At 49.7% G+C, this 27,207-nt stretch overlaps 1 protein-coding gene across 3 annotated transcripts in view; it reads left to right on the forward strand.

Moving 5' to 3' along the window:
- PIWIL2 (piwi like RNA-mediated gene silencing 2) overlaps positions 1 to 27,207 on the forward strand; it is a 348,242-nt gene that overhangs the window by 70,098 nt on the left and 250,937 nt on the right. For all 3 annotated transcript variants that reach the window (XM_088443404.1, XM_088443405.1, XM_088443403.1), the window contains exon 4: positions 12,929 to 13,073. In XM_088443404.1, coding sequence (XP_088299530.1) covers positions 12,929 to 13,073 — 145 coding nt within the window. The remainder of the gene's footprint in view (positions 1 to 12,928; positions 13,074 to 27,207) is intronic.

Here is a 27,207-nt window from a genome sequence, read left to right on the forward strand (position 1 = left end):
AGAGAGGGCACGTTCGCGCGCGACCGAGAAGGGGGCGTGGTCATCAAGACGCGTCCCCTTTTCGTCACTCTTGGGGGAGTGCCCGGCTCTTGCGGACACGCCGGGCAGCCCCCAAGCCCTGCAGACAGGGAGAATAGATGCCGGGCGCATGCGCCCGGTGTCTATTCTCCGGTGGTGACCAGGTCACCGCACATTTCTTCACCCGCGGGACACTGCGACCCGCGGGTGAAGACGGTTCCCGCAGGCTGTTAGGGCAGGGTGCTTTTTGCCCTCCTTCTGGAGGGCAGGGCGCTTTTTGCCTTCCAGAAAAAGGGCAGGGCGCTGCGCCCCGCTAAAACAGCCTAGCGGGAACGCTAGTATGGATGCTCCCACACTGCCCCCTTGGATGAGGTGTCCACAGCATGCCATGTTTGCACCTCCTATGCATCCTTCCTGGAAGGATGTTTATGGCGATTCTAGTCAGAGTGTGGCACCATCTAATGTTGAAAGCAGACCGGTAGTTACTAAGGGGCCTAATCGCAAGTTATCTTTTTATCAGTCTGCTTAACATATGGATTCAGAAACATCATCAGAGGAATCAGATGATGTGCAGGGTTCCTCTCCAGGGTCTAGCTCGGGGGAGGAGAACCATCCGTCCACAGTGGATGTTCCTTCTTTGGTGAGGGCTTTTAAATCAATCGTGGATATTCAGGATGATGAACCAGCTCATAGTAAGAAGGCTCCAGTGTTTAATCACCACCGGAAGATGGCCAAAACGGAGTTTCCTATATCTGAACAGCTCACTGAGATTTTGGAAGAGGCATGGGGTAACCCGGACAAACGGTTTTATGTAAATAAAAGCATAACATTGTTGTATCCTTGCCCAGCTTCTGTATGTACTAAATGGGATGTACCTCCTGTTGTGGATGCTCATGTGACGCATTTAATCAGAAATGCTACATTGCCTATTCCGTCAGCATCTCCTCTGAAGGATTCCACAGATAGGAAAATTTAAGCATGTCTTAAGACAATATTTTCATCATCTGGAGCTGTTACTCGTCCAGCTATGGCTGGAGCCTGGGTAGCCAAAGCTGTTGAAGAATGGATGGGGGCATTGGAAGACTCTCTACCAAATGTTACCAGAGAAAAGATGATGTATATCTCTCATATACGGGAAGTGGCTTCCTTTCTAGGAGGTGCTGCAGTAGTTGCTGGAATTTTAGCTTCTAAGGTATCAGCAGCTTCAATAGTGGTACGCAGGGCCCTTTAGTTAAGATCCTGGAAAGCTGATACAGGTTCAAAGAAGGCTCTGGAAGTCTTACTTTTCTATGGAAAAGTACTTTTTGGAGCAGACTTAGATAAAATCATAGCTACTCTGGTGGCTTAAAAGTCAGCAGGTCTGCCATCTATGGCTACAATAAAGTCTAGGCAGGTTTCTTGTTGGTCCTTACGACCTCAGGGACAAGCAAGGGAACAGTCTTCCTCTAAACCGTCTAGTTTTCGCAGGCCTACAAGGCGACAAACTAAGAGGTCTGGGCCGGCTAGATGCCCAGTTTCCAAACCGGATGACAAACCTTCGGCCTGATGGGGCAGGCCTCCTCCTGGGGGATCCCAGGGTGGGAGGCCGACTTCTTTGGTTTGCGGATTACTGGCGTCAGACAACAACACGTACCGGGGTACAAGAAGTGGTCTCAGGGGTATGCCCTCACTTTCAGGAGGCAGTCTCCCCAGAAGTTTTTTTGCACAGTTCCTTCTTCAGATGCAATCAAGGCCTTGGCCCTTCAGGAAGCCATTCACTCCCTGCTGCAGGCGGGAGTAATAATCCCAGTTGCTGTGTCACAACAAGTAAGGGGTTATTTTTTTACCATTCTATTCTTGGTTCAGAAACCGAATGGGGCTCATCGCCCTATTCTGAATCTAAAAACCCTCCAAAAGGTTTATCCATGTACCCAATTTTTGTATGGAAACTCTCCGGTCAATTATTTTGGCAATGGAGCCTGGGGACTATATGGCTTCCCTGAACATTCAGGATGCATATCTGCATGTTTGTATTACGCCATCCCACCAACAATTCTTACGGTTTGCTGTCCTTCATTAATATTACCAATTTCAGGCACTACCCTTTGGCCTATCTACGGCCCCACGGGTATTTGCCAAAATAATGGCTGTCATGACGTCCTATCTCAGGTGTCAAGGAGTCAGAATACTACCATATCTGGATGACCTTCTGATATTGGCGTAGACCATAGCCTGCCTTTCAAAGACACGGCTGGATCATCAATTGGAAGAAATCATTTCTTTCTCCAAAGCAGCAGATGGTACATCTGCAAGCTCTTCTGGATTCTCGGGCACAAAGGTTGTTTCTGCAAGATTGCTGTTCTATCATTACGAATATGCAAGCTGCTACACAAGCGAAGGGTATCCATTCTGTTAGTGATGCAGGTCCTGGGATCAGTGGTATCCACCTTCGACATGGTGGGGTATGCTCAGTTCCATTCCAGGCCTCTGCAAAAATTGATTCTCTCCAGGTGGAAAGGACAGTGTCATCTAATAAGGTCTCAGAGGATCCTTCTCACTCCAGAGGTTCGTCACTCCCTCCTGTGGTGGCTAAGAAAGACTCATCTGAACAAAGGGCGCCTATTCTGGGTTCCAAATTGGGTTCTTCTCACTACGGATGACAGGCATCGTGGATGGGGGGCAGTGACGGGTCACCACACCTTTCAGGGAAGATGGACAAATCAAGAAAGTCATCTGCCCATAAACATTCGGGAACTGCGAGCAGGGCAGGCCGGTCCAGATCCAGTCCGACAACGCGACTACTGTGGCCTACCTCATTCATCAGGGAGGCACGAGAAGTTATGCAGCCATGAAAGAAGTGACAAAGATTTTGATTTGGGCAGAATGTCATCTTCCTGCCATCTCTGCAATATTCATAGCGGGAGTACTCAATTGGGAAGCAGACTTCCAAGTCGCCAGTACTTACACGCCAGAGAGTGGTCTCTCTACCCGGGAGTGTTTCAGCATCCGGTAAACAAATGTGGTCTACCAGAAATAGATCTCATGGCATCACATCACAACCACAAGGTCCACAGGTACGGGTTCAAGTCCAGAGACCCATCATCAACCTTAGTGGATGCACTGGCAGTAAGATGGGACTTCAAGCTGGCGTATCTCTTTCCTCTAATTTCCCTCCTCCCGAGACTTCTCAGGAAATTCAAGCAGGAAGGAGGAACAGTAATACTGGTGGCTCCGACTTGGCCCAGACATCACTGGTTCACCGACATACAGAATCTATCCATAGACAGTCCATATCCTCTTCCTCTATGACAGGATCCGCTAACGCAGGGTACCTGCTGGGATACGGACTTACCTCCTCGGCGTGGCTCTTAAATTTTCCATCTTGAGAGCAAAAGGTTTGTCCAGTTCTGTAATTCAGATGATGCTTAGGGCACGTAAACCTGCCTCGGCCTGCATCTATTACAAGATTTGGCATTCTTTTGGTCTGTGGTATTCCCACAGTAAGTATGATCCTAAGCTCTTTAGGATTTCCAAGGTACTTGCTTTTCTCCAGGCAGGTTTAGACCATGGTCTCCACCTGGCCACTTTGAAGGTGCAGTCAGGTTCCAGAGGAAGATTGCCTCATTACGCAATGTTAGAATTCTTTCTTTTCAGGGAGTTCTGCGAGTTCAGCCTCCTTTTGTTCCACCAGTAGCACCGTGGGATTTGTCTCTGGCTCTTAATGGGCTTCAAGCTCCCCAATTTGAACCCCTGGATTCTGTAGATTTCAAATGGTTGACAGTGAGGACACTTTTTCTTCTCGCTATCTCATCTGCATGCCGAGTCTCTGATTTGGCAGCACTTTCTTGTCGCTCCCCATTTTTTATTTTTCACCAGGATAAAGCTGTTCTTCGTACAAGGGAGGGTTATCTTCCTAAGGTAGTGTCCCATTTTCATTTGAATGAAGAAATTGTAGTTCCAGCTTTTCATGCTCCATATCTTTCTGTAGGTGAAGCCTCCCTGGATGTAGTTTGTGCTCTCCGTATTCACATGGAGCGTACAGATGCTCTTTTTGTATTATATGGTTTTCACAAACGAGGATGGCCAGCTAACAAGCAGACTGGTGAGATGACAACACATTCTACTCGATCTGTAAGGCCATCGTGGGCATTTAGTCATCCTGTTGAACATTTGTGTAAGGAAGCCACGTGGTCATCTGTCCACACTTTTCTTATGCTCTTTACCTTTGATACTTTTGACTCTCAGGATGCTTCCTTTGGGCGACGAGTTCTCCTTTCTGCTCAGGAGCGTTCCCCACCCTAAGAGAACTGCTTTAGGACATCCCCATAGTATCCATGTGGATCCCTATGGACACTGAAGAAGAAAATTAGAGTTGTGGTAGACTTACCTAGATAACTCCTTTTCTTCGAGGCCCATAGGGTCCACAGGGATACACCTGACGCACCTGGCTGCATGGGTAATTTTTTTATTTCGGTCACAGATTCCCTCATCTTGTGTAAGAGTGTTTCTGGTGTACGATTGCTCTTCCTTCTCCCGCCTTGGGGGGGTATATATGGAGGAGGACCCGAGGCATCCTGGGAGCTGAAGCTTTAACTGTTTGGTGCCTGGATCTCTCAAACCACAATATCCCTATGGTATCCCTGTGGACCCTATGGACCTCTAAGTAAGCCTACCATAACTCTAATGTTCTTGATAAGTAATACGCCATAAAACTGCGTCATTTACATTGCACTTAATTCTATCACTGTTTGTTCGCCTGACACGGATACTGCCCCCTTTTCAGCACCTCTTCTGTGGCGGTTGCATTGTCGTCCTTCCTTCCCTCATTTATTACATGTCTCCCCTCCTCTTTTTAAGTAGCTTCTTGTCACCCTGATGTTCACTTATATTGTTGTCTTTGCAATTAACGCCCACACCTGGAGCTTGTTTTCTCCTTTATTGTATCACCTTAGCGCTCCCCCTTTGGCATCTTTGACCACTCGCCCCATATGGTCATAATGACCGGCCTTGGACACTAGGCTTTTTAGCCAACTATATCCTTGTGGCCTCACCCGTTCCTCACCCTCTCTTTCCTTCTTTTCCTCTCCTCTTTCTCTTTTCCTGAGACCAAAATCTGGGTTCTCTGTTATGTTATTCACCTGCTGTCTTTTGACCACTTTTCGCTCACCACTCTCCATACTACTTCATGACTACCAAACTTATAACATTTAACGTTAGAGGTCTGAACTGCCTGCAACGTCGATCCACCCTGTTTCATACTCTCCGCCAACTTCAAGGTGATATTATATTTCTACAGGAGACCCATTTCGCTGGCACCCGCCACCCCGACCTTAAATCCAAACACATCCCCTCCACTTATTGTGCTTTTGATCCTGCCCGTAAAAAGAAGGGTGTCGCTATACTAGTCTCTAGAAGTGTCCCCTTTGTTCCCTCCTCAGTCATTCGGGACCCAGAGGGGCACTATCTACTCTTGGTTGGGAAATTAGATGGCATCTTTTTTACATTTGTTAATGTTTACGCCCCCAACTCCGCACAACCACTCTTTTTTTGCTTTTAAGTTAGCTGTTGTCCCAACATAGAAGAGGTAGAGTGGTCGTGGCAGGCGACATTAACACTACCTTTGATTCACGCATTGATAGATCTAAAGCTCCCCCACGTTCGTCTGTAAGCTCTATTCGTGTTAAATCGGACGCATTGCAACAGTTTCTTTCTCAACACCTCCTATTTGAAGCATGGCGCGTGAAAGATCCTACTGCTTAAGATTTTACCTTTTACCCACCTGTTCACGATGTCCACACTAGGCTAGACTTGATTTTTCTAGGTGTTGATCACATGCAATTAATATTAGATGCCAGCATTCACCCCAGAACTTGGTCAGAGCGCTCCCCATTTACAGTAATTATTGAATCTCCATTTCCTCGTAATTATTCTCATATTTGGTGCCTTATTGATAGGCTCCTTGTAAATCCTGAGATTAAAGATGATTTCTCTTTTAACTCCAGCCCTACTGTCTCTCTCCAGCATCTCTGGGACATCCATAAAGTAGTGATCTGATAAACTCAGCGGCCTTTGCTAGGAGGGCTAGGAATACGAGACTCCTTGAGCTTATGTACCTAGTTGCTCAATTAAACAGAATCCATAAAACCTCAGGTTTGGCTGATGATTACCGTAAACTCATGGCTGCCATAGAGAGCTTGGCCGCCTCCTTACAGCAAAAGCTGAGACTTCTCTTAAGTGGCTAAATCAAACATTTTATGAAAAAGGGGATAAAGCTGATAGAATGCTGGCATCTAGACTACGATCTAAACTCTCACAGAACAATATTCTGATGATTAAATCGCAATAAAGTGAATCTGTTAGGGATCTCTCGTGTATCACTGAGGAGTTTAGTAAACTCTATACTAAACTGTATAACCTCTCGTCTCCCTTGGGTAGCTCTCCCTGCTGTGGACTCTTTACAGAACTTTTAACCAGTTGTTATCTACCTAAACTATCCTCCTCAGCCCTTATATCCTTGTGTGTCCAAATTTGAGACGTAGTAGATCTCTGAAGTATTTAAAAACCTTAAAGCCCCTGGCCCAGACGGCTTTAGGGCCATCTACTATAAATCTTTTAACTCCCTTCTCTCCCCCCATCTCGCTGTTGAACACCAATGTTAAGATATATGCGAAGATACTTGCCAAACGCCTGAAGTCAGTATTGCCCAGCTTGGTCCATAATGATCAAGTTGGATTTATACCGGGAAGACAGGCCAGGGACAATTCCAGGCGAGTTATTCATCTCATTCACTCCATCGATTCTACCCGCACTGCAATCATGGTGCTTTACCTAGACGCTGAGAAGACCTTTGACCGGATTTGCTGTCCCTTCATGCTCCAAACATTGAGGGCCTTTGTTGGTGATTATCTCTAAAGCATCCAAGCCCTCTACTCTACCCCTTCAGCTAGGGTCTCCTTAAATGGTCTTCTTTCATCCCCTTTTCTTATAACCAATGGCATTAGACAGGGGTGCCCTCTGTCACCCCTGATCTTTGCTTTGGTTATTGAACCCCTTGCAGCTCAAATCCACCTTAACTCGTATATTAGGGGAACCTCACTGGGTTCCTTACAGAATAAATTTGACATACCTTCTATCAATACTTTTGCTTACATTCAAGTTCAACACTTCCCCTTAACTCAATTGGTAGATCTTTAACCTCATATGAGTGTTGTGTCTCCACAATCCTCTCATGAAAGGTATCATATCTGTTATTTATAACCTCTTGCTCTATGTTAAACTACCGGACACACCAGGTCATGAACTCCAGTGGGAAAAGGATCTAGGGAGTCCACCTGCTGAGGACACATGGTCTGTGGTGTGGGAGAGGGTCTAATTCCTCTATTTCCTCCTTAATCAAGCAGAATGCCTACAAGGTTTATTATAGATGGTACCTGGTAACCTGCCCGTTTGCACAGAGTGTATCATTCAGCCTCTGCCCAGTGTTGGAGAGGTTGTGGCGAGATGCTTACTTACTTACATATATGGTTGTCATGCCCGAAAATAGCCTAATTCTGTGATGGGGTTACTAGTCTCCTATCAGAAGTTCTTAAAGTGCCACTGACTAAGTCTCCCTGGTCTTTCCTCCTTGGCTGTCCACTTGAGGGCCTTAACAGACATGCTGATAAGCTCTCTTCACATATTTTAAATGCAGCTCGATGTCTAATTGCAAGTCAGTGGAAGGGTATTGACCCCCCCTCCTCGCCAATAACTTATAAATAAAATTTGTCACGTGACGGCCATGGAGAAAATATCAGCTTATCTCCACAACACCTCTCATAAGTTTCTCATGGTTTGGTGTGACTGGTTCTTACATAATAACACCACGCCACATGGGACCCCACAGGCTTTTCGGATCTCCCACTCTAACGATTACAAACAATTTATTCATTCATTTATTTTTTTCCTCCATTCTGCCATGGTGATTTTTGTTCAGGCTTCCCCAATGTGTAACATAGACCCCGATTAGGCCTCCTTCCTACTTACCCTTCCCCCCCTCAATCACCTTCCTCTTCTCTTCCTTTTCTTCTTCCTCTCTCTCCATTTTCTCATTCTTTCTTTTCCATGCTCTTATGATTCCCATTTGCTCTCTTCTGATTTGCTTTGTTTTTAGTCTATTTCAATATGTACTTGGATATTTAGTAGGTTTTATTTCTCTATATTCCTTTATTTTTCAGATCAGTCTATTGCTATATGTGCCTATAAGTTACTATGCAAATTCTGTATAATTAGTTTTTTGTATATTCCCAATAGCTTCTTTGCCTATGCACATATTGTTGTACTATTTTATTTTTGTAAAATTCTAAATAAATTTGTTAAAACAAAAAAACAGTCAATTCCTTCCATCCCATCCTCAACCTGAAGACGCTCAAACTGTTTCTCAGGGTCCCCAGGTTCAGGATGGAGTTGCTCTGCTCCATCATGCAAGCCATGGAGCCGGGCAATTACATGGTCTTCTTACATATTGCTATACGGGAAGATCATCAGCGGGTCCTGTGTTTTGTGATACAGAGGGACCACTTCCAATTTCTGGCCTTGCTTTTTGGGCTTTCTGTGGTACCTCTGGTATTCACGAAGGTCATGGCCATGATTGCGGCTGACCTTCTTTGCCAAGGAATCCGAATTCTGTCGTACCTGGACGACCTCTCCTCTTAGCCCCGTTTCTGAACACGCTTCAGGAATACCTCTGGCTCACTCTGGACTTGATGCAGTCACACGGATGGCTGATCAATTGACGCAAGTCTAGCCTGACTCCATCTCAGGAAGTGCTCTATTTGGGCGCTCTCCTGAACTCCAGAGTGCAGAGGGTTTTCCTTTCCAGGGACAAGCTAGCATCCTTTCAGTCCCTTACAACACTATTCCTCCACCAGCACAGAGTCTCGGTGCGAGTTCTGGAAAAGCTGGTGTCCGCCTTTGACGAAATATGGGCAGTTCCATTCCATGCCGCTGGAACTGGAGCTTCTGCAGCAGTGGAACAGCTCTCCTCTCCATTTCAAATACCAGACGATCGCTCTGTCCAGAGAGGTCTGCCACTCTCTCGAGGTGGCTGCAGTCAGCTCACCTTAACAATGGTCACCCTTTCCTGGTCCAGGATTGAGTCCTTCTAACCACAGTCGCCAGCATCTGCGTCACCCGATGTCACACTTTTCAGGGCAAATGGACAGTTCGGGAGACGAGCCTACCAATCAATAGCCTGGAGCTTCGAGTGTTCTGGCAAGGCCCTTCCTTCAACACAGGGCAGTGAAGGTACAGTCAAACAATGCAACATAAACCATCAGGGAGGTTCACAAGTCACTGAGCCATGTAGGACGTCAGTTGCTTACTCCGCTGGTTGGAGCGCTTTTAGTCCGGAATTGGGATCAGGGCTTCCTCAGAGGCACTCCTGCGAGTGGTCTCTGCTTCCCGAGGTTTTCTAGATGATGGTCTGTCACTGGGGTGGTCTGAGCACCAACTTGATGGCCTCCCGTCACAACCACAAGCTTCCTTGCTACGACTCCCGCACCAGAGACTCGGAAGCCTTCTTGGTGGATGCACTCGCAGTGCCGTGGACCTTCCCACTCGTTTACCTCTTTCCTCTGATTGCTTTCCATCATCCTCATCTCACCAGACTGGCCACGGTGGGCCTGGTACGCAGTCCATCACAGTCTGTCCATCGCGTCCTGGTGGCGTCTAGCTCTCTGGCCAGAACTTCTCTCCCAGGACCTGTGTCTTCATCCCGACCTCGCCCATGTGGCTTTAACGGGGTGGCTATTGAAACCTTGATCCTCAAGGCCAGGGGTTTCTTTTAATTAGTTTGTCTTGACCATGATCCGCGCCCGGAAACCTTCCTTAGCAAGGATCTATTATAGGGTATGGCAAACATATTTTGAGTGTTGCTCTTTCCGTGGTTGGGATCCACTTATTTTTCACCTTTCCAAGATTTTGTTTTTCCTGCAGGCGGGCTTAGATCTAGGCCTTCACCTTGCTTCCCATAGGGTACAGGTGTCTGCCCTCATGGTCTTATTTCAACGCAAGATAGTTTGCCTACCGGCTATTCAAACCTTCTTTACATTCAACCACCCTTTTTTCCCTCGGTGACCCCGTGGGACCTTACTTTAGTAAGCTAAGACCGTCTAAAGTCCTGGTTAGGGCGCCCCAACCACTGACTTTTTTGCATATTTCTTCTCGCCTACTCATGACGGTGTGAGAAGAAATGCTGGCGCCAGCGGCTATTAACGCCCGAATAGATAGGTATATTTTTATATCAATTTATTCATTTACAGGTTCTGTTATTTATTATTAATACCTGGGGACTTTGTCATTATAGGTTAAGCTTGTTCTTATAACAGGAATATGTCTCCTTTATTATATTGATGTTGAATATTAATCCTTACACACCTCAATGACCTGGGTGTATTTTATACACTGTCTCTGTCGCATCAATACTGTTGAGTATTGTGCATTATTGTGAATGTGTATTGTATTGTCTTATGTATATTTCGCCTTTCTTATAGGGATAATTATTCTTTCTCTCCCTCACATTCTCTTTTCTTACAATGTTCAGTGTTTGTTTGTCATGTGAGTCCAAGTTTATAATCTAATATTCATTAAAAGTTATATTTTAATTTTGCTGATTAGCTATAAGAATGCTCTAACATAGAGTCTTGGATCTGGTCTTTGGACCTTTTCCCCCTGTTTTGTATTCTGAATGCCCAAATAGAGAAATAATTGAATTGGACATTTCTGAGATGCAAGTGCTAGCAGGAAAGTTTGGTATTTCTGCCCAGTTTATGTGGGGTCATTTCTCTGAAATATGTGGCTTTCATTGGGAGGTTATTCCCCTTCAGTATGTAACTTGCAAATTACTAGTTTGCTATTTATTCTTGCCAATGTTTGATTATTTTTGTGCAATATATGTTTAGCAGTGGGGGTACATGTAAAATTTATATCTGGTCATGAGCAGGGTGACAAGCTGATATAAAGATTAAGTCCACTTGGCATATCCTCTTGCCAATATAAAATTAGTAGCGCTAATTAATGGGCACCCAATGTTGTAATTCAAATGTTTTTGGGCACCCATTAATTATCAAACTTGTTGCGCCCAATTGGACCAGGATTAGCCGCCTAAAACAGCTAAAACCGTCTAAAGTGCTGGCACCCAAACCAAAGACTTTTTGCACATTTCTGCTTGCCTCCTTAGGAGGGGGTGATCAGAAATGCCGGCGCCTGTTTGCGCCCGCACGGATCAGCAATTGCTTTGCACCATCGGGTGCCCGGCACTGACAGCCGACGGGGCTAACAATTGCCCCCTATGTATTGTATGAATGGAACTAGGTGGGTTCACCAAGCACTGCTAAGATCTGTATCAAGTCCCCTAAAGTAACTACAGTTACTTGGATTCAGTTGGGTACCCAGCCTTATGGCGCACTATTTGCACCTTCCACTGGCACTATACTTTGCTAGACTTCCTCTGCTAGCAGTCATCATACTTTGCCAGAAGTGCTGGTCGGCTTGAAGCATGATTTTGCATTATGGGAGTGTCACTAAAGTGGTTGCGAACTCAGACCGTAATTGTTCACATTGGAGGCCACACTCTAACTGAAAATCTGCACCTAGCATGGGGCTGTTGCAAGTTTCATTGGTGTGACGCAGCAAACAGTATTGAGATGCTCAGTGCGGGCATATCAGTCAATGCACATGCAGATGCACGGATGTACACCAAGAGACTTGTAGTGGTATTTAATAAAGTTGCAGAAGCAATCCTATCAAAAGATGTACACACGGACGCTGCAGCGTCCGACTCCTCTCCTACACAACCTGATAACCTGTCCATATAAGTGATTGATAACACAAATATGACTAGAGAAATGTGATATATATATTATAAGCGTACATATGCAGCCTCTAGACAAAACCACCTGTTCCACTATAAATCTTAACACTTCCTTCCTCCTTGCATTCCACTGAGCGCAATCGGAAGTGTTAAAGGTTCCAACGCCATTACTGTACTTATTACTGTACTTATTCTAGTGACAACTTAACAGGTAATGGTTAGCTCAGTCGGATGCTAGAAAAATGACAGACCAATCTGAAAATACCAATTCAGGGTAGCATGACATCCTCAGGGACAGATGATGTATCTGAAGGACACTGATATAGCTGGTATGCATGATGCAGAAGGACAAAGGAGACAATGCAGTAGCTTCCAATACTTGTATTCTACTGCTCCTTGGTTCCAAATAAAAACTGGGAACTCTTTACCCAGTTTACCGCCTCTCTCTCCTTAGCCTCCTTTGTTCCCTCTTCTGTTCCTACCCCACATTCTGAAAACTCTTCCCCCTACCTCACTGCATGCTTTCCTTTCCTCCTCTTACGCAGGCAATCCATTCTAGCCATCTCTGCTCTGCAGATGCCTTTTTACACCACAAATAATAAGCGTCAAGTAATCAAAACGTATTGTTGGTTTTGCATTACAAATAACATTATTCTGTATCAACCAATATCCTTGTGCTAATGCGTGTTCACATCAACCAATATCCTTGTGCTAATGCGTGTTCACAGCATAAATATTGCTGCTACAAATTGTCTAACTAGCCAAACTGTCACTCATATAGACCTGTGCAACCTTAGAAAAAGTGAGCAAAACAACAATGAAAATCGTACAGATCAACTAGCCCTCTGCATTCCAGACAAACCCGTTAATTTAAAACAATTTCCTTTACATTGCTTAGACTCGTCGGTAACTTGGTAGTATGCAGAAATATTGGTGCTTTATGCAGAATAATTTATGGCTGCATGTGCTATGGATTATTTATAGTAAAGACAATTGCCACTCTCAATTGTTATAAAAAATATTCTCCTTTCAGTAGATTTGAATTTGACCTTTGTTTTAAGTTACTGTACCTCTTTCCTTTAGGCAGGGGAATCCTCAGTGCTTCTGTCCAAGGGGACAGCTTTGCTCCCCAGTTTCCAGGTTCTTCTGTCCGTCCCACCTTCAGACCCCCCGAGGCTATGGCTTTAGGGGATGCTGGTGCAGCGATGATGTCACTGGGAAGAGCCAGGTGAGTAAGGAAGCAGCTCAGTGTTCCTATTGTAATCTGTATATCTTACCACGTGTAAATATGTACCAGGCATCTCTTCTGAATCAATTATTTCTGTTCGATTGTAATTATTTTCAAGTTTAATAGCATTGTCTTAAATTTCCTATCTTTAGTTCCCAGTGCGCACACATAATTATGTAACTTTTATATTTGTACATGCTGTATTCTTACAAGAAAATGTTTTGTATTTTGGGGTCTATTTACTAAGCCTTGGATGGGGATAAAGAGAACGGAGATAAAGTCCCGGCCAATCCGCTCCTAGCTGTCATTTTTGAAACACAGACTGTGACATTGCAGTTAGGAGCTGATTGGCTGGGACTTTATCTGCGTTCACTTTATCTCCATCCAAGGCTTAGCAAATAGACCCCTATTTTCTACTTCAGGGTCCATAGGGTATCCACAGGATACCTTGGGGTATAGGTGTGACGTCAGTCATCGGGCACCATAGAGTTAAGCTTTCAGCCTCCCAGGATGCACTAGGGTCCCCCTCCTGTACCCCGCCCCCGAGCCAAGGCACCTCAGTTTAGTTTGGTGCCCGGCCGGAGTCGGGTGCACCTGTTGGAGTGGGGGCTAAGAAGAGCCCCTGAAGCTTTTCTGCATGCAGCTGTGGCTGCACATCTGGTTGTACAGCATGGACAGTCAGTCCTGACGTCCATGCTGTCTTCCCTACACCCCCGCCGGTACCAGAACGCCGGTACCGATCCGGGGATGCTGGTGAGCATCTGGGGTCACAGCTAGCGGTGACCCCAGATGTTCCGGACCATGGCCGGATTCAAGGGGAACAGCAAGGTAAGCAGCGGGGTCCCGCGGTGGGTCCCCGCTGTTACATGGTCCAGAGTCCCCAGGCAGGGGGCTCCCTGGGGACTGGCTGCAGCGTGGAGCCAGGTAAGAACCTGCGCTTCCACTACCCCCCTGGGACAGCGGACCGCAGCAGCGCGGTAGCGCTGCGGAGTCCCGGGGGTTAAATGCATGCCAGGGGAGCGCGCCTTCCCTGTCTCACAGCCGGCGCCTCCCCCGCTGCACACAGCCCTCTCTGCACTCTGCCGACTGGCCCTGTGGCAGCGCTACTCCCCCAGGCCAGCCTCCTCTCTGCTCCTCGGCGGCCATCTTCCTGAACGCATGGTGAACGCTGCTGGAAGCCTGGAAGGAAGCCTCTTGGTCTGGGTCCCCCCGCATACCTCTCCTCCGCTTGTGGTCAGGTCTGTGTATGCAGCGCTGTGTCCTACCAGACCCTGTGTCTGCGTAGTTGAGTGATCAGCGCTGGTTAGTGCAGGAAAAACTTTCAGCTTTATTACTGTCCCTGTTCTTTCTGCTAAGCCCTTGCGGTGCGGTTCTGCAGGGTGGTCTCTCACCTCTTTAAAATACATTTGGAGAGAGGGGTCACATACTTAGTACCATCATGTCTGAAAGTGATTTTCCTCTCCGGCTACAGTGTACTACATGTAAAGTACCTTTAGCGGAGGGGGAGGGTAGCGCGGAGGGCCTCTGCCGGCAGTGTTTGTCGATGGCGCAGCCTATTACGGTTACAGCACCGGTACAGGAGCCGCCCTGGGCTTGTTTCGCTCAGGCGCTTACAACCTTAGTGGGCCAGTTAGCTCCGCAGCCTGCGTTTACACAGATTGGTTTGTCCCAGCAGTTAGTGGTGTCGTCACCCATGCAGGGTTTCCCAAGACAATTGGTGGTACCCCACAGTCTCCCTATTTCCCCTCTCCCGGTTTCTCAGGAGCCGGCGTGGGTTAACTCCCTGACGAGTTCTGTACAGCACTTGTTGGATGTGTTGCAGGGGGAGACTGTGATGCGGCCACATAAACGGCCGGTGGCGTCTCTGTCGGCTCCTTATGAGGATGACGAAGGGACGTCTGATGATGGGGAGATTCTGGATCCTTACGATCAGGAACCTCTCCATACTAAGGACGCTGACGCTAGGTCCAAGGTATATATTCCTGGACTTATTCGAGCAGTTCGCACAGCCTTGGTGATTGAGGACGAAGTTCCCCCAGCTACTAAATCCAAGTATGCCTTTTTTAAGGGTGACGCCACAGTCTTTCCTCTTTCGGGCCAGTTAATGGACCATTTAGAGGAGGCGTGGAAACAGCCTGGCAAGCGATACCAGCCGCAGAGGCGCCTGGCAGTGGCTTATCCGCTCGCGGATAATTATTTTGCTAAGTGGGAATCCCCTCCACAGGTGGATTCTCATGTGACACGTCTTGTCCGTAGTGCCACATTGCCGATGCCATCCATGTCCTCCCTTAAGGATGCTACGGACCGCAAGGTGGAGATCTGCCTGAAGTCCGCTTATTCCCTTGCGGGGGGGGGGCAGCGCGGCCGGCTATGGCCATTTGCTGGGTTGCCAGAGCGATGGAGCGCTGGGCGGATTCATTGGAGGCGTCCTTTGATTCCGACTGTCCGGCCGAACAAACGGAGTTGAGTGGTAATCTACGTGATTCGGCCACTTATATCAACGAGGCGGCCTTAGACATTAGTACACTGGTGTCTCGAATTTCTTCAGCAGTGGTGGCTGCTCGTCGCACCTTGTGGGATCCTGGAAGGCGGATGCTGACTCCAAAAAGGGTTTGGAGGCGTTGCCCTTTAACGGAGAAGTTCTCTTCGGTCCAGATCTGGACAAGATTGTGGCCACGCTGGCGGCAGCCAAATCGGCATGTCTCCCGTCGGCCGCTGCTCCTTCTGGTTCAGGACCATCGTCCTTTCGGTCTTATAGGGCCCAGGGCAGGCCCAAACCACAGTCTTTTCCCCGACAGGCTGGTCCCAAAAAATCGGCCAAGCCCCGGAAGCAGGCATGGAGTACCAGACGTCCGGCCCCTAAGCCTGATGACAAGCCTGCGGCCTGACGGTCCGGGCCTCCCGTTGGGGGATCCCAAAGTGGGAGGCCGCCTGCTGCAGTTCGCCCGGTGTTGGTCGGTCACCACGACAGACACTTGGGTTCCCGAGGTGGTCTCCCATGGATACGCCCTCTCGTTCCGGCACAGACCCCCGGCTCGATTCTTCACCACGGGTCTACCATCAGACCGGAACAAGGCCACGGAGCTGCGGAAGGTCTTGCACACTATGCTCCAGGCTGGAGTTATAGTGCCTGTTCCATTCTCCCAGAGGGGCCAGGGTTTCTATTCAAATCTTTTTTTGGTGCAGAAACCCAATGGGTCGTATCGTCCGATTCTCAACCTCAAGGCTCTCAACAAGTCTTTGCGGGTGCCGAAGTTTCGGGTGGAGACCCTACGGTCCATCATTCTGGCGCTGGAACCTGGGGACTACATGGTGTCATTGGACATACAGGACGCTTACCTGCATGTCCCTATTCTTTTGCGCCATCAACAGTTCCTCAGGTTTGCAATCCGCAGCGACCATTTGCAGTTTCGGGCGTTACCTTTTGGCCTGGTGACAGCACCGCGTGTGTTCACCAAGGTGATGGCGGTCATGGCGGCTTCTCTGCGGCTGCAGGGAGTCCGCATGTTGCCGTACTTGGACGACCTGTTATTAGTGGCAGGATCTCCAGAGCTCCTTCTACGCCACTTGGACCTGACCATTGCGCTGCTGCAACGGCACGGCTGGTTAATCAACTGGCAGAAGTCCACTCTAATCCCGTCTCGGCGGATTCTGCACCTCGGAGCCTTATTGGACTCGGGACAGCAAAGGATCTTTGTGACGGAGGAAAAGATCTCTGCTTTACAGTCGAGGGTGCGCAGTTGTCTGCACAGCCGCCGGGTGTCTCTACACTCGGCGATGAGGTTACTGGGCTCCATGGTGTCGGTGTTCGACATGGTGGAATATGCCCAGTTTCACTCCAGACCTCTGCAGCACCTGATGCTGTCCAAGTGGAACGGGCTGCCTCAGTCCCAGACGATAGTACTCACCCCGGAGGTTCGCCTGTCCCTTGCCTGGTGGTTGCAGACGACCCATCTCAGCAAGGGACATCCGTTCTGGGTACCAAATTGGGTCCTGTTGACAACGGACGCCAGTCTTCGGGGCTGGGGAGCAGTTTCGGGTCCACACTTGTTCCAGGGCAGGTGGACTCCGACAGAAGCAGAGCTTCCAATAAATATCTTGGAACTCCGAGCAGTCTTCAATGCTCTCCAGCAGGCACATCGGGTTCTCCAGGGTCGTCCGGTGCAAGTCCAGTCGGACAACGCTACCACTGTGGCCTACATAAACAGGCAAGGAGGAACCCGGGCGGCTCTCGTAGAGGTGTCTCGGATCCTGGTATGGGCGGAGCACAATCTTCCGGCCATATCAGCAGTCTTCATCCCGGGAGTGCTGAATTGGGTGGCGAACTTTCTAAGTCGCCAGGACGTTCATCCGGGGGAATGGTCCCTGCACCCAGACGTTTTTCAACTGCTGGTGGACAGGTGGGGTCTTCCAGAGATCGACCTCATGGCGTCCCGGCACAACAACAAGTTGCCGGTGTACTGGTCTCGCACAAGAGACGAAGAGGCGTCTCTGGTGGATGCTCTGACCGTCCGGTGGACGTTCCGGTTCGCATACCTGTTTCCTCCGGTTTCCCTTCTTCCACGGGTTATCCGGAAATTCAAACAGGAAGGAGGGACGCTCCTGTTGATAGCTCCCGCGTGGCCCAGACGGCACTGGTTCTCAGACCTTCAGGGTCTGTCCGTGGACAGTCCTCTGCGGTTGCCGCTACGACCGGACCTTCTATCGCAGGGTCCTTGTCTTCACCCGGACCTGGCTCGGCTGTCTTTGACGGCGTGGCTGTTGAGACAGCCATGTTGAGGTCCAGGGGGTTTTCCAGCTCTGTGGTGCGTACCATGTTGCGAGCTCGGAAACCGTCGTCCGCGAGGATATACCATCGCGTGTGGCATACGTTCTTCCAATGGTGTCGACCGAGAGGTTATGCACCGCTGGAGTTTCGTCTGTCTAGGATACTTGCCTTCCTACAAGCGGGACTAGATCATGGGCTTCGCCTTGCCTCTTTGAAGGTACAGGTTTCGGCCCTGTCTGTCTGGTTTCACCGTAGGATTGCTACAATCCCGGATGTGCGCACCTTTATGCAAGGTGTTCTCCGCATTCAGCCGCCCTTTGTTCCACCTGTGGCGCCTTGGGATTTGGCTGTGGTTCTGAGGGCTCTCCAGGGACCGCCGTTTGAACCACTGGGCTCAGTGGATCTTAAATGGCTAACAGCTAAGACTGTTTTCCTTCTGGCCATAGCTTCGGCAAGACGTGTTTCTGATTTAGGGGCTCTCTCTTGTAGACCCCCTTTCTTGATTTTTCATGGGAACAGGGCAGTGCTCCGCACTCGGCCTGAATTTCTTCCCAAAGTTGTTTCCCAGTTTCATGTTAACGAGGAAATAGTTGTTCCGGCCTTTAACTCACCTGGTCTTTCAGTGGGTGAGGCCACTTTGGATGTTGTGCGGGCCTTAAGGACTTATGTTGACCGCACTTCTTCGTTTAGGAAGTCGGACGCCTTGTTTGTCCTCTATGGCTTCCGTAAAAAGGGTTGGCCTGCTTCAAAGCAAACTTTGGCAGCCTGGATCCGTATGGCTATTTCTGAAGCTTATCTTCATGAAAGTCTGCCTGTTCCTCCTTTCTTTGAAGGCTCATTCCACTAGGTCTGTGGGTCCTTCGTGGGCAGCTCGACGTGGTGCCTCTGCAGTCCAGATCTGCAAGGCTGCTACGTGGTCCTCTGTCCATACTTTCGTGAGGTATTACAGGTTTGACACCTTCGCCTCTCAGGATGCTTCCTTCGGGCGGCGGATTCTCCTTTCAGCACAGGAGCGTCCCCACCCTTAAAGGATACTGCTTTGGGACATCCCCAAGTTATCCTGTGGATACCCTATGGACCCTGAAGTAGAAAATATGAGATATGGTAAGAACTTACCCTTGTTATCTCTATTTCTACGAAGTCCATAGGGTTCCACAGGACTCCCGCCCTGTCGCACCTGTGCTGCAGATGGGCTTTGGTCTGGTCACTGGTTTTCTCGTCTCCCTCTGGTGAGAGTGTGATTCTTGTGTGTATCCAGATCTTCTTTCTCTCTCTTCCTTCTCCTCCTCTGGCCTATGGCTTGGTAACTAACTGAGGTGCCTTGGCTCGGGGGCGGGTATAGGAGGGGGACCCTAGTGCATCCGGGGAGGCTGAAAGATTAACTCTATGGTGCCCGATGACTGACGTCACACCTATACCCCAAGGTATCCTGTGGAACCCTTGGACTTCGTAGAAATAGAGATAACAAAGGTAAGTTCTTACCATATCTCATATTTTTTTTTAGCAGTCGAGACAGAGGGGCGTGTCAGTGAAAGCTCAGCTGGCTGCAGCTGCTTCCCATGTGACTTTGGGCTAGATGTGTGACTTTGGGCCAGATGTGTGAAAGGTCGTTAGATACCGTTTCCCTGCACGGTGTGAGCAGCAAGGCAGAGGTGCTAAGGGCACCTGTGTTTATCGGCGCTTCTATGTATCAGATAGAAGCGCAAATACGAGAAGATCTGTATGAACGGTCTTTTGGAGAGAGCGTTCATAAAATCACCTGTATCCATTTCGGCAGCCTGGACTGGCGCTGTCTGTCTCCCAGGCTGTCTTCGTTGTTTTTGTTTTTATTTCTACAGACTTTATTGTAATTGTACTATTACTTACAGGAGAGTCCTGCTGTGGAGATGCTGCCTCTTGCGCCCCTCGGTCCCCTCCACGCATGCTCCTTCCCATTGCCGCTATGCCTCATGGGAGACTACTCCCCCGGCGCTTGCGCATCACTTCCTTTAACGCTGAAGATGACATCTGTGCTCCGATCACCTTGCAGGTGTTTTAGTGCACAGGTATTATGCTAAAGCCGGGAGTCATACATCCTGGCAAAATCTATTCCTTCTTCTCTGCGAAGCGGCAGAGAAGTGCGGCATGATGAATACTGCCCAGAGCCGCGCTCATATTTCATTTCCCCCTTTGTCAGGTGGGTAAGAAACTTCCCTGGCTGTCTTATACAACCGAAACTGACAATATATGTTTGCCAGGGATGTAGTTGATATGCCGGCAGTCGAAATACCGACACCGATATCCTGCTACCCGGCATAAAGCTGACGCTGATAGCCCGATGAACATCAGGATACCGGCGTCGGAAGTCCGAACGTCCGGACGGTGGTATGTATAGTATGCGCGCTTAGCCGGGGATGGGGGGGGGTTAGGATTAGGCACTCGCAAGGGGATTTAGGGTTAGGCATCCCCTGGGGAGGGTTAGTGTTAGGCTAGGGAAAGGGGGTTAGGGTTAGACACCCCCAGGGGGAGGTTAAGGTTAGGCACCCCCAGGGGGAGTTTAAGTTTAGGGTGCGGGAAGGGGGGTTAGGGTTATGCACCCCCCCGGTGAGGTTAGGGTCAGGCACCACTAAGGGAGGGTTAGGGTTTGGGTGGGGAGAGGGGAGGGTTACCATTCACACAGGAAGGGGGGCACAGTCCTGTTGGTAGCTCCGGCTTGGCCCGGACTCCATTCGTACTCCGATCTTCAAAGTCTCTCCATAGACGTTCCTCTTCAACTTCCTCTATGACCAGACCTGTTGTCTCAGGGTCCCTGTCTACATCCGGACCTGGCCCGCCTGTCTCTTAACGGCTTGGCCCTTGAGACATCCCTCCTAAGGGCTAAGGGATTTTCTAGCTCTGTTGTCCAGACTATGCTCAGAGCGCGTAAACCGGCCTCGGCCAGAATTTATCACCGGGTGGCATACATATTTCCAGTGGTGTGCTCCTTGAAACTATGACTCAAGTTTTTAAGGTTTCTAGAATACTTAACCTTTCTTCAGACTGGATTGGATCTTGGACTCCGCCTAGTGCACGTCTCTGCTCTGTCCATCTGGTTTCAGCGCAGAATTGCTCCTCTATCGCATGTTCGCACCTTCTTGCAAGGTGTTCTACGTATACAACCTCCCTTTGTCCCTTCTGTGGCTGCATGGGATTTGTCAGTGGTTCTCCACGCACTTCAGGTACCTCCAAGGTCACAGGGGACTTTTGCTTTTTGGATATTATTGATAGGTGATTTCCTTGAATGAGACGGTGGATTCTGAACTCCATTGCTCTACCACATCAGGTCATCACCCTTCATATGAGAAACAGTATTATTGTTATATTTTGTATTAGTTTATTTTTTCTCTTTTATTAAACAATACAGTTTGGCTACATACACCATTTTTCTCCTTTTTATTATGAGGATGAATTTTATATGGTGACAAGCCGATGGAGTATTGAATCATACATAAAGAAACCTTTATGAGTCTCTGCGGCGTACACTGAATGTGAGTAGGGTACGCAATATCCCCCAACCATTAAGTTAATTTTCTGGGAACCCATAGGGTGGGAGGACAAAGATACCTAGATGCGAACATCCTCACACAGTGGCATGTGAATTTGGGTACGCTAACATCAAAACGTCTAGATCAAAATACTACAACTTTATAAAATCAGATTGATACATGACAAAAAACATTGTATACACTGTCATTAAGGAATCCTTTTATGTTATGTGTTTTTTCATATGCACCATATGGAGACAGTCATGAATTTCTGAAACCCTAAGAGGAATGATGGTCAGAAAGAATTTATTTCTTTGAAAAGGATTAAGTATTTTTTAATTTTCCTATATCACTTAAGTTATATTTTCTATATGTATATCCAGCTCCACCTTGTGGCACAATAATCTTTTGTTGTGTTGAATATTAAGGGTTTAGTGAGACTCTATTTTTTGTGCCATACAAGGGGCTGCAGGTTTTGCGCACCTATTACATAGCTAATTTTTCATATATGGTTTTGTGGTCTTCTGTCCACACCTTTCTTAGGTACAAATGCCTCTCAGGATGCTTCTTTCGGGCATCGAATTCTCCTCTTGGCTCAGGAGCTTTCCCGCCCCTTGAACAACTGCTTTGGAACATCACCATTGTCTTTCCTGTGGAGCCCTATGGACCCTGCAGAAGAAAGAGAAAGTTATGGTAGACTTACCTTCGTTAACTCTTTCTTCGAAGTCCATAGTGTCCACAGGGCCCCTGCCCTGACGCACCTGGCTTCTATGAGTTTCTTCTCTTTGTCACTTGCTTCCTTCTCTGTGTGAGTGTGTGATTCTTCATTCTTTCCTATCCTGCTCCTGCCTTGGGCTTGTTAACAAAACTGAGTTGCCTTCAGGCTGTGGGCGGGGTATAGGGAGAAGGACCGGAGCATCCTGGGATTAAAAGCTTTGCTGTTGGTGTCCGGTCCTCCAACTCCCACATACACCCCATTGTCTCCTCCTGTGGACAATATGGACTTCGAGGAAAGAGAGTCAACAAGGGTAAGTTTACCAAAACTCTCCTTTCTACTTCAGGGTCCATAGGGGGTCCACAGGGTTGACCTTGGGGTATAGCTGGATCTGGATCCACGGGCACCACGCAGTTAAAGCTTTGCTGCTCCCAGGATGCACTTGGGTCCGTCCTCCTCTATACCCCGCCCCGGCCACAGGCACCTCAGTTTTAGTTGGTGCCCGGCCGGAGTCGGGTCACCCTGTCGCAGTGGGGCTGCAGGAGCAGCCCCTAAGCTTTATTTTAAAAGAGAAATTTTTTATTTTTTTCTACTTTTTTTACACTGTTAGAGCGGCAGCATCAGACTGTCCTTTAGGACGTCCACGCTGCCGCTCCTTCTCCCCGCTGGCGCCGCGACGCCAGTACAGCTCTGGGGATCGCGGCGGGACCCCAGAGCCTGTACTAGCCGGGCTCTGGGGACTCCCTTGACTGCTGCCGGACGCGACGGGGATCAGGTAAGCCGTGGGTCGCCGCGTGCGGCGGCCCGCGGATACTTTACATGCAGTCAGAAGCCTCCGGTCTCTGGGGACAGACCGGAGGCGCTAGCGGCGGCGGCGGGCTCCCCCTCAATTGAGGAATACCCCGCGTGTCCGCTAGACCACCAGGGTATCAGGCTGGTAGCGGGACCGGCAACCCGGGGGTTAATTGCTAGCCAGGGTAGGCAGCCTTCCCTGTCTAGCGGCTCCTCCCCTCAGCTCAGCGCGCCTTTCAACTAGGAGTCTGGCGTCGCTGAGCTGCTCTTATCTCTCGGCCACTCCTCCTCTGAGGTCTCCGGCGGCCATCTTTACTGGCACATCGCAGACTCCCAGGCGGTATCAAGTGGACCGGTCCCCCTGTGTACCTCTCCCCTGCTAAAGGACAGTGTACACAGCGCTATAGCCCTCCCAGACACTGAATCTGGGCGGTTGATTGTAGCGGAAGGTGCAGTGAGTACTAACTTTTCTGCATTGTATGTGACTATTGCTAGTGCTGCCTGTCTGTGACTTATTCTCCTTGCTGTCAGCTTATAACTATCCCTTTCCTTCTCCTACGGCCCGGCAGGTGTGTGGGGGAAGGGCGTTTTTCTGAGACCCTCACTTATATAAAACACGTATTTGTGGGATCAGTCACATACTGTTGTGTGCTACACAGTACCATATCTGGGCTGTTGTGTCGCATACTGGTGAGTGCGCGGGTGTTAAAACCGTAATTCCTCTGGTGATACCTATTTCTTGTGATTTACGGTATCATGTCTGATGAGGAGACTGAGCGCTCTGTGGCTCCTGTGCTATTTTCCTGCAGACGTTGTGCTGCTGGAGTTGATGGGGAGGACTTATCTCAGGATGGTCTGTGCGGGCGGTGCCAGCTGGTACCGGGCCCCTCCAACCCCCCTGTATCACAGGACCCTCCTTGGGCGACGTTTTCACAGGTGCTGGCGTCTATTGTGGACCGGTTATCGGTCCCATCAGCGGTCCCTTCTAGGGCGTTACCGCAGCCCACCATCCCCCATTCCCCGGGGGTTCCACAAATGTTGCGGTCTCCCCCCGGGCCCAGACTGTGGGTCCTTACTCGGGACTGCCTGTGTATGTGCAGTCTTCCCCAGGGACGCGTCAGTCTGTAGTGCCTTTGCAGAGTTTTGCTCCGACGGCTCCTCCGCCTTGGGTGGATGTTCTCTCCAGCTCCGTACAGAGTCTGGCGGCTTCATCCTCGGCGTTTCAGTCCATGTTGCAAGGTGATGTGCCACCAAGGGTGTCTAAACGTCCGGTTGTGAGTTCACTAGCTGCGCAGTTGTCGGACTCGGAAGTGTCCTCAGATGATGGAGAAATCCGTGAGGACTCTGACTCTGATGTCATGGGGCAGGAGGTGGAAGCTAAGTCCTCCATTAATGTTCCAGCCTTAGTTAGGGCGGTGCGGGCTATCCTACATGTTGAGGATGATGCGCCGGCTCCTAGGTCGAAGTTTCCTAATTTTAAAAAGGCCAAGGTGACTTCAACTGTGTTCCCCCTGTCTGATCAATTATCGGATCATATGGCGGCGGCCTGGCAATTACCTAGTAAGAGGTTCCATCCACAGAAGAGGTTGGCGGCGAACTATCCTTTTCCTGAAGCTCATTGCAGGAAATGGGAAACTCCGCCGGCGGTGGATTCCCACGTTACCCGCTTGATCAAAAGCGCGACGCTGCCATTGCCGTCTATCTCCTCTTTGAAGGATCCCACGGACAGGAAGGTGGAGACTTGTTTAAAGTCCATTTATTCTCTTTCCGGGGCGGTGGCTCGCCCGTCCATGGCTATCTCCTGGGTGGCTAAAGCCATTGAGGCATGGGCCAATGCCTTGGAGGATACCTTTCCTGATGAGGCTCCGGATATCCAGAGAGCGTTAGTGGGACAGATGCGGGATGCAGCTTCCTATATTGGGGAAGCGTCTTTGGATGCCAGCCTGCTCACTTCTAGGGTGTCGGCTGCAGCGGTGTCTGCTCGGCGCTCCCTGTGGCTGAGGTCCTGGAGGGCTGATGCAGATTCAAAAAAGGGTCTGGAGGCCTTGCCTTTTAATGGTGATTTACTATTTGGTCCGGATTTGGACAAAATAGTGGATACTTTGGCTAAGTCCAAGTCGGCTTTTCTCCCTTCGGCCTCTGCGCCGGCTAAAGTGAGGAGCTCTGCCTTTCGGTCCTTTCGGGTTCAGGGTAAGGCCAAGGGCCAGTCCTTCCCGAGACATTCGGTGACCAAGGCCGCACCCAAGCCCAAGAAGCAGGCATGGAGTGCTCGGCGCCCTTCTTCCAAGCAGGAGGATAAGCCTGCTGCCTGATGGGACGGGCCTCTCTCTGGGGGACCCCAGAGTGGGAGGCCGACTTCTCCTATTCGCCCAGTGTTGGCACAATACCACCACGGATGCCTGGGTTCGAGAAGTAGTCTCTCAGGGGTACGCCCTGTCTTTTCGGTTCAGGCCGCCCCACCAGTTTTTCTGTACGAGTCCTTCTCTGGATAAGACCAAAGCTGGTCAGATTCAGGTAGCTATAGAATCCTTGCTACAAGCAGGGGTCATTGTTCCCGTTCCGCAGTCTCAGCGCGGGACGGGGTACTATTCTACTCTGTTTCTGGTACAGAAACCCAATGGTTCTCATCGCCCTATCCTGAATTTGAAGTCTCTGAACAGATACCTCAGAGTTCCCAGGTTCAGGATGGAAACGTTACGTTCCATCATTCTGGCGATGGAACCCGGGGATTATATGGTCTCCCTGAATATCCAGGACGCCTATCTCCATGTGCCCATAGCACCGGCACATCAGCGGTATCTGAGGTTTGCTATCCTGAACCATCACTACCAATTTCGGGCGTTGCCTTTTGGCCTTTCCACGGCTCCGAGGGTGTTCACCAAGGTGATGGCGGTTATGGCTGCCCACCTTCGGGTCAGGGTCTACGTCTGTTGCCGTACCTGGACGATCTTCTGCTGCTGGCGAGCTCCCCGGAGGTGCTTCTTCGACATCTCCACCTGACCATTGCTTGTCTTCAAGCACACGGGTGGTTGATAAACTGGAAGAAGTCCTCCCTGATTCCATCACAGCGGATGGTTCATTTGGGAGCCCTGCTGGATTCTCGTCAGCAGCAGATTTTCCTGACTCCAGAGAAGGTCTCCTCCCTGCAGCTGCGGATACACAGTTGCCTGAGCAGTTGCCGCCTGTCGGTCCATTCAACTATGAGAGTTCTGGGGTCCATGGTGTCGACATTCGACATGGTGGAATTTGGCCAGTTCCATTCCCGGCCCCTGCAGGGGCTGATTCTATCGGAATGGAACGGGTTACCTCACCGGATCCGCTCTCAGATGCTGGTGTTGTCCCCGGAGGTTCGGCAGTCTTTGGCTTGGTGGCTTCAGACGGTGCATCTGGTCGAGGGGCGCCCCTTTTGGATCCCGGACTGGGTCCTGCTCACGACGGATGCCAGTCTTCGGGGTTGGGGGGCAGTGACCGGCTCATTATCGCTTCATTGCCGTTGGTCCGCTTAAGAAGCACATCTCCCCATCAACATCCTGGAACTGCGGGCTGTGTACAGGGCCCTGCAGTTGTCCGGCCCCGCTCTTCACGGAAGGGCGGTTCAGGTGCAGTCCGACAACGCCACCACGATGGCGTACATCAACCACCAAGGGGGAACTCGCAGTCGGGCAGCAATGTCGGAGGTGTCTTGCATTCTTGCTTGGGCGGAGTGTCACGTTCCAGCGATCTCGGCAGTCTTCATTCCCGGAGTCCTCAATTGGGAGGCGGACTTCCCCAGCCGTCACGACGTGCATCCCGGGGAATGGTCGCTTCACCCAGAGGTGTTTCAGCTACTCGTGGACAGGTGGGGGCTGCCGGAGCTGGACTTGATGGCCTCCCGTCACAATCACAAGTTGCCCGTTTACGGGTCAAGGACAAGAGACGCAGGCGCCTGTCTGGTAGACGCTCTGTCGGTGAAATGGACGTTTCACCTGGCGTATCTGTTTCCTCCGATATCCTTACTTCCTCGGGTTCTGCGGAAATTCAAGCAGGACGGCGGCACACTCGTGCTGGTGGCTCCGGCGTGGCCCAGACGTCCTTGGTACTCCGATCTGAGGTGCCTCTCCATCGACGCTCCGTACTTTCTTCCTCAGCGTCGGGACCTGTTGTCTCAAGGGCCCTGCCTTTACCCGGATCTGGGTCGGCTGTCTTTGACGGCGTGGCTCTTGAGACAGCCGTCTTGAGGTCTAGGGGTTTCTCCAGTTCGGTGATTGGTACCATGCTTAGGGCACGCAAGCCTGCTTCCGCGCGGATTTACCACAGGGTGTGGCGCACTTATTTTCAGTGGTGTGAATCCAGAAACTATGATCCGCAGGTGTTTCG

This window comes from Taudactylus pleione, unplaced genomic scaffold, assembly GCF_031769625.1.
Source record: "Taudactylus pleione unplaced genomic scaffold, aTauple2 ptg000329l, whole genome shotgun sequence".
Lineage (NCBI taxonomy): Eukaryota > Metazoa > Chordata > Amphibia > Anura > Myobatrachidae > Taudactylus > Taudactylus pleione.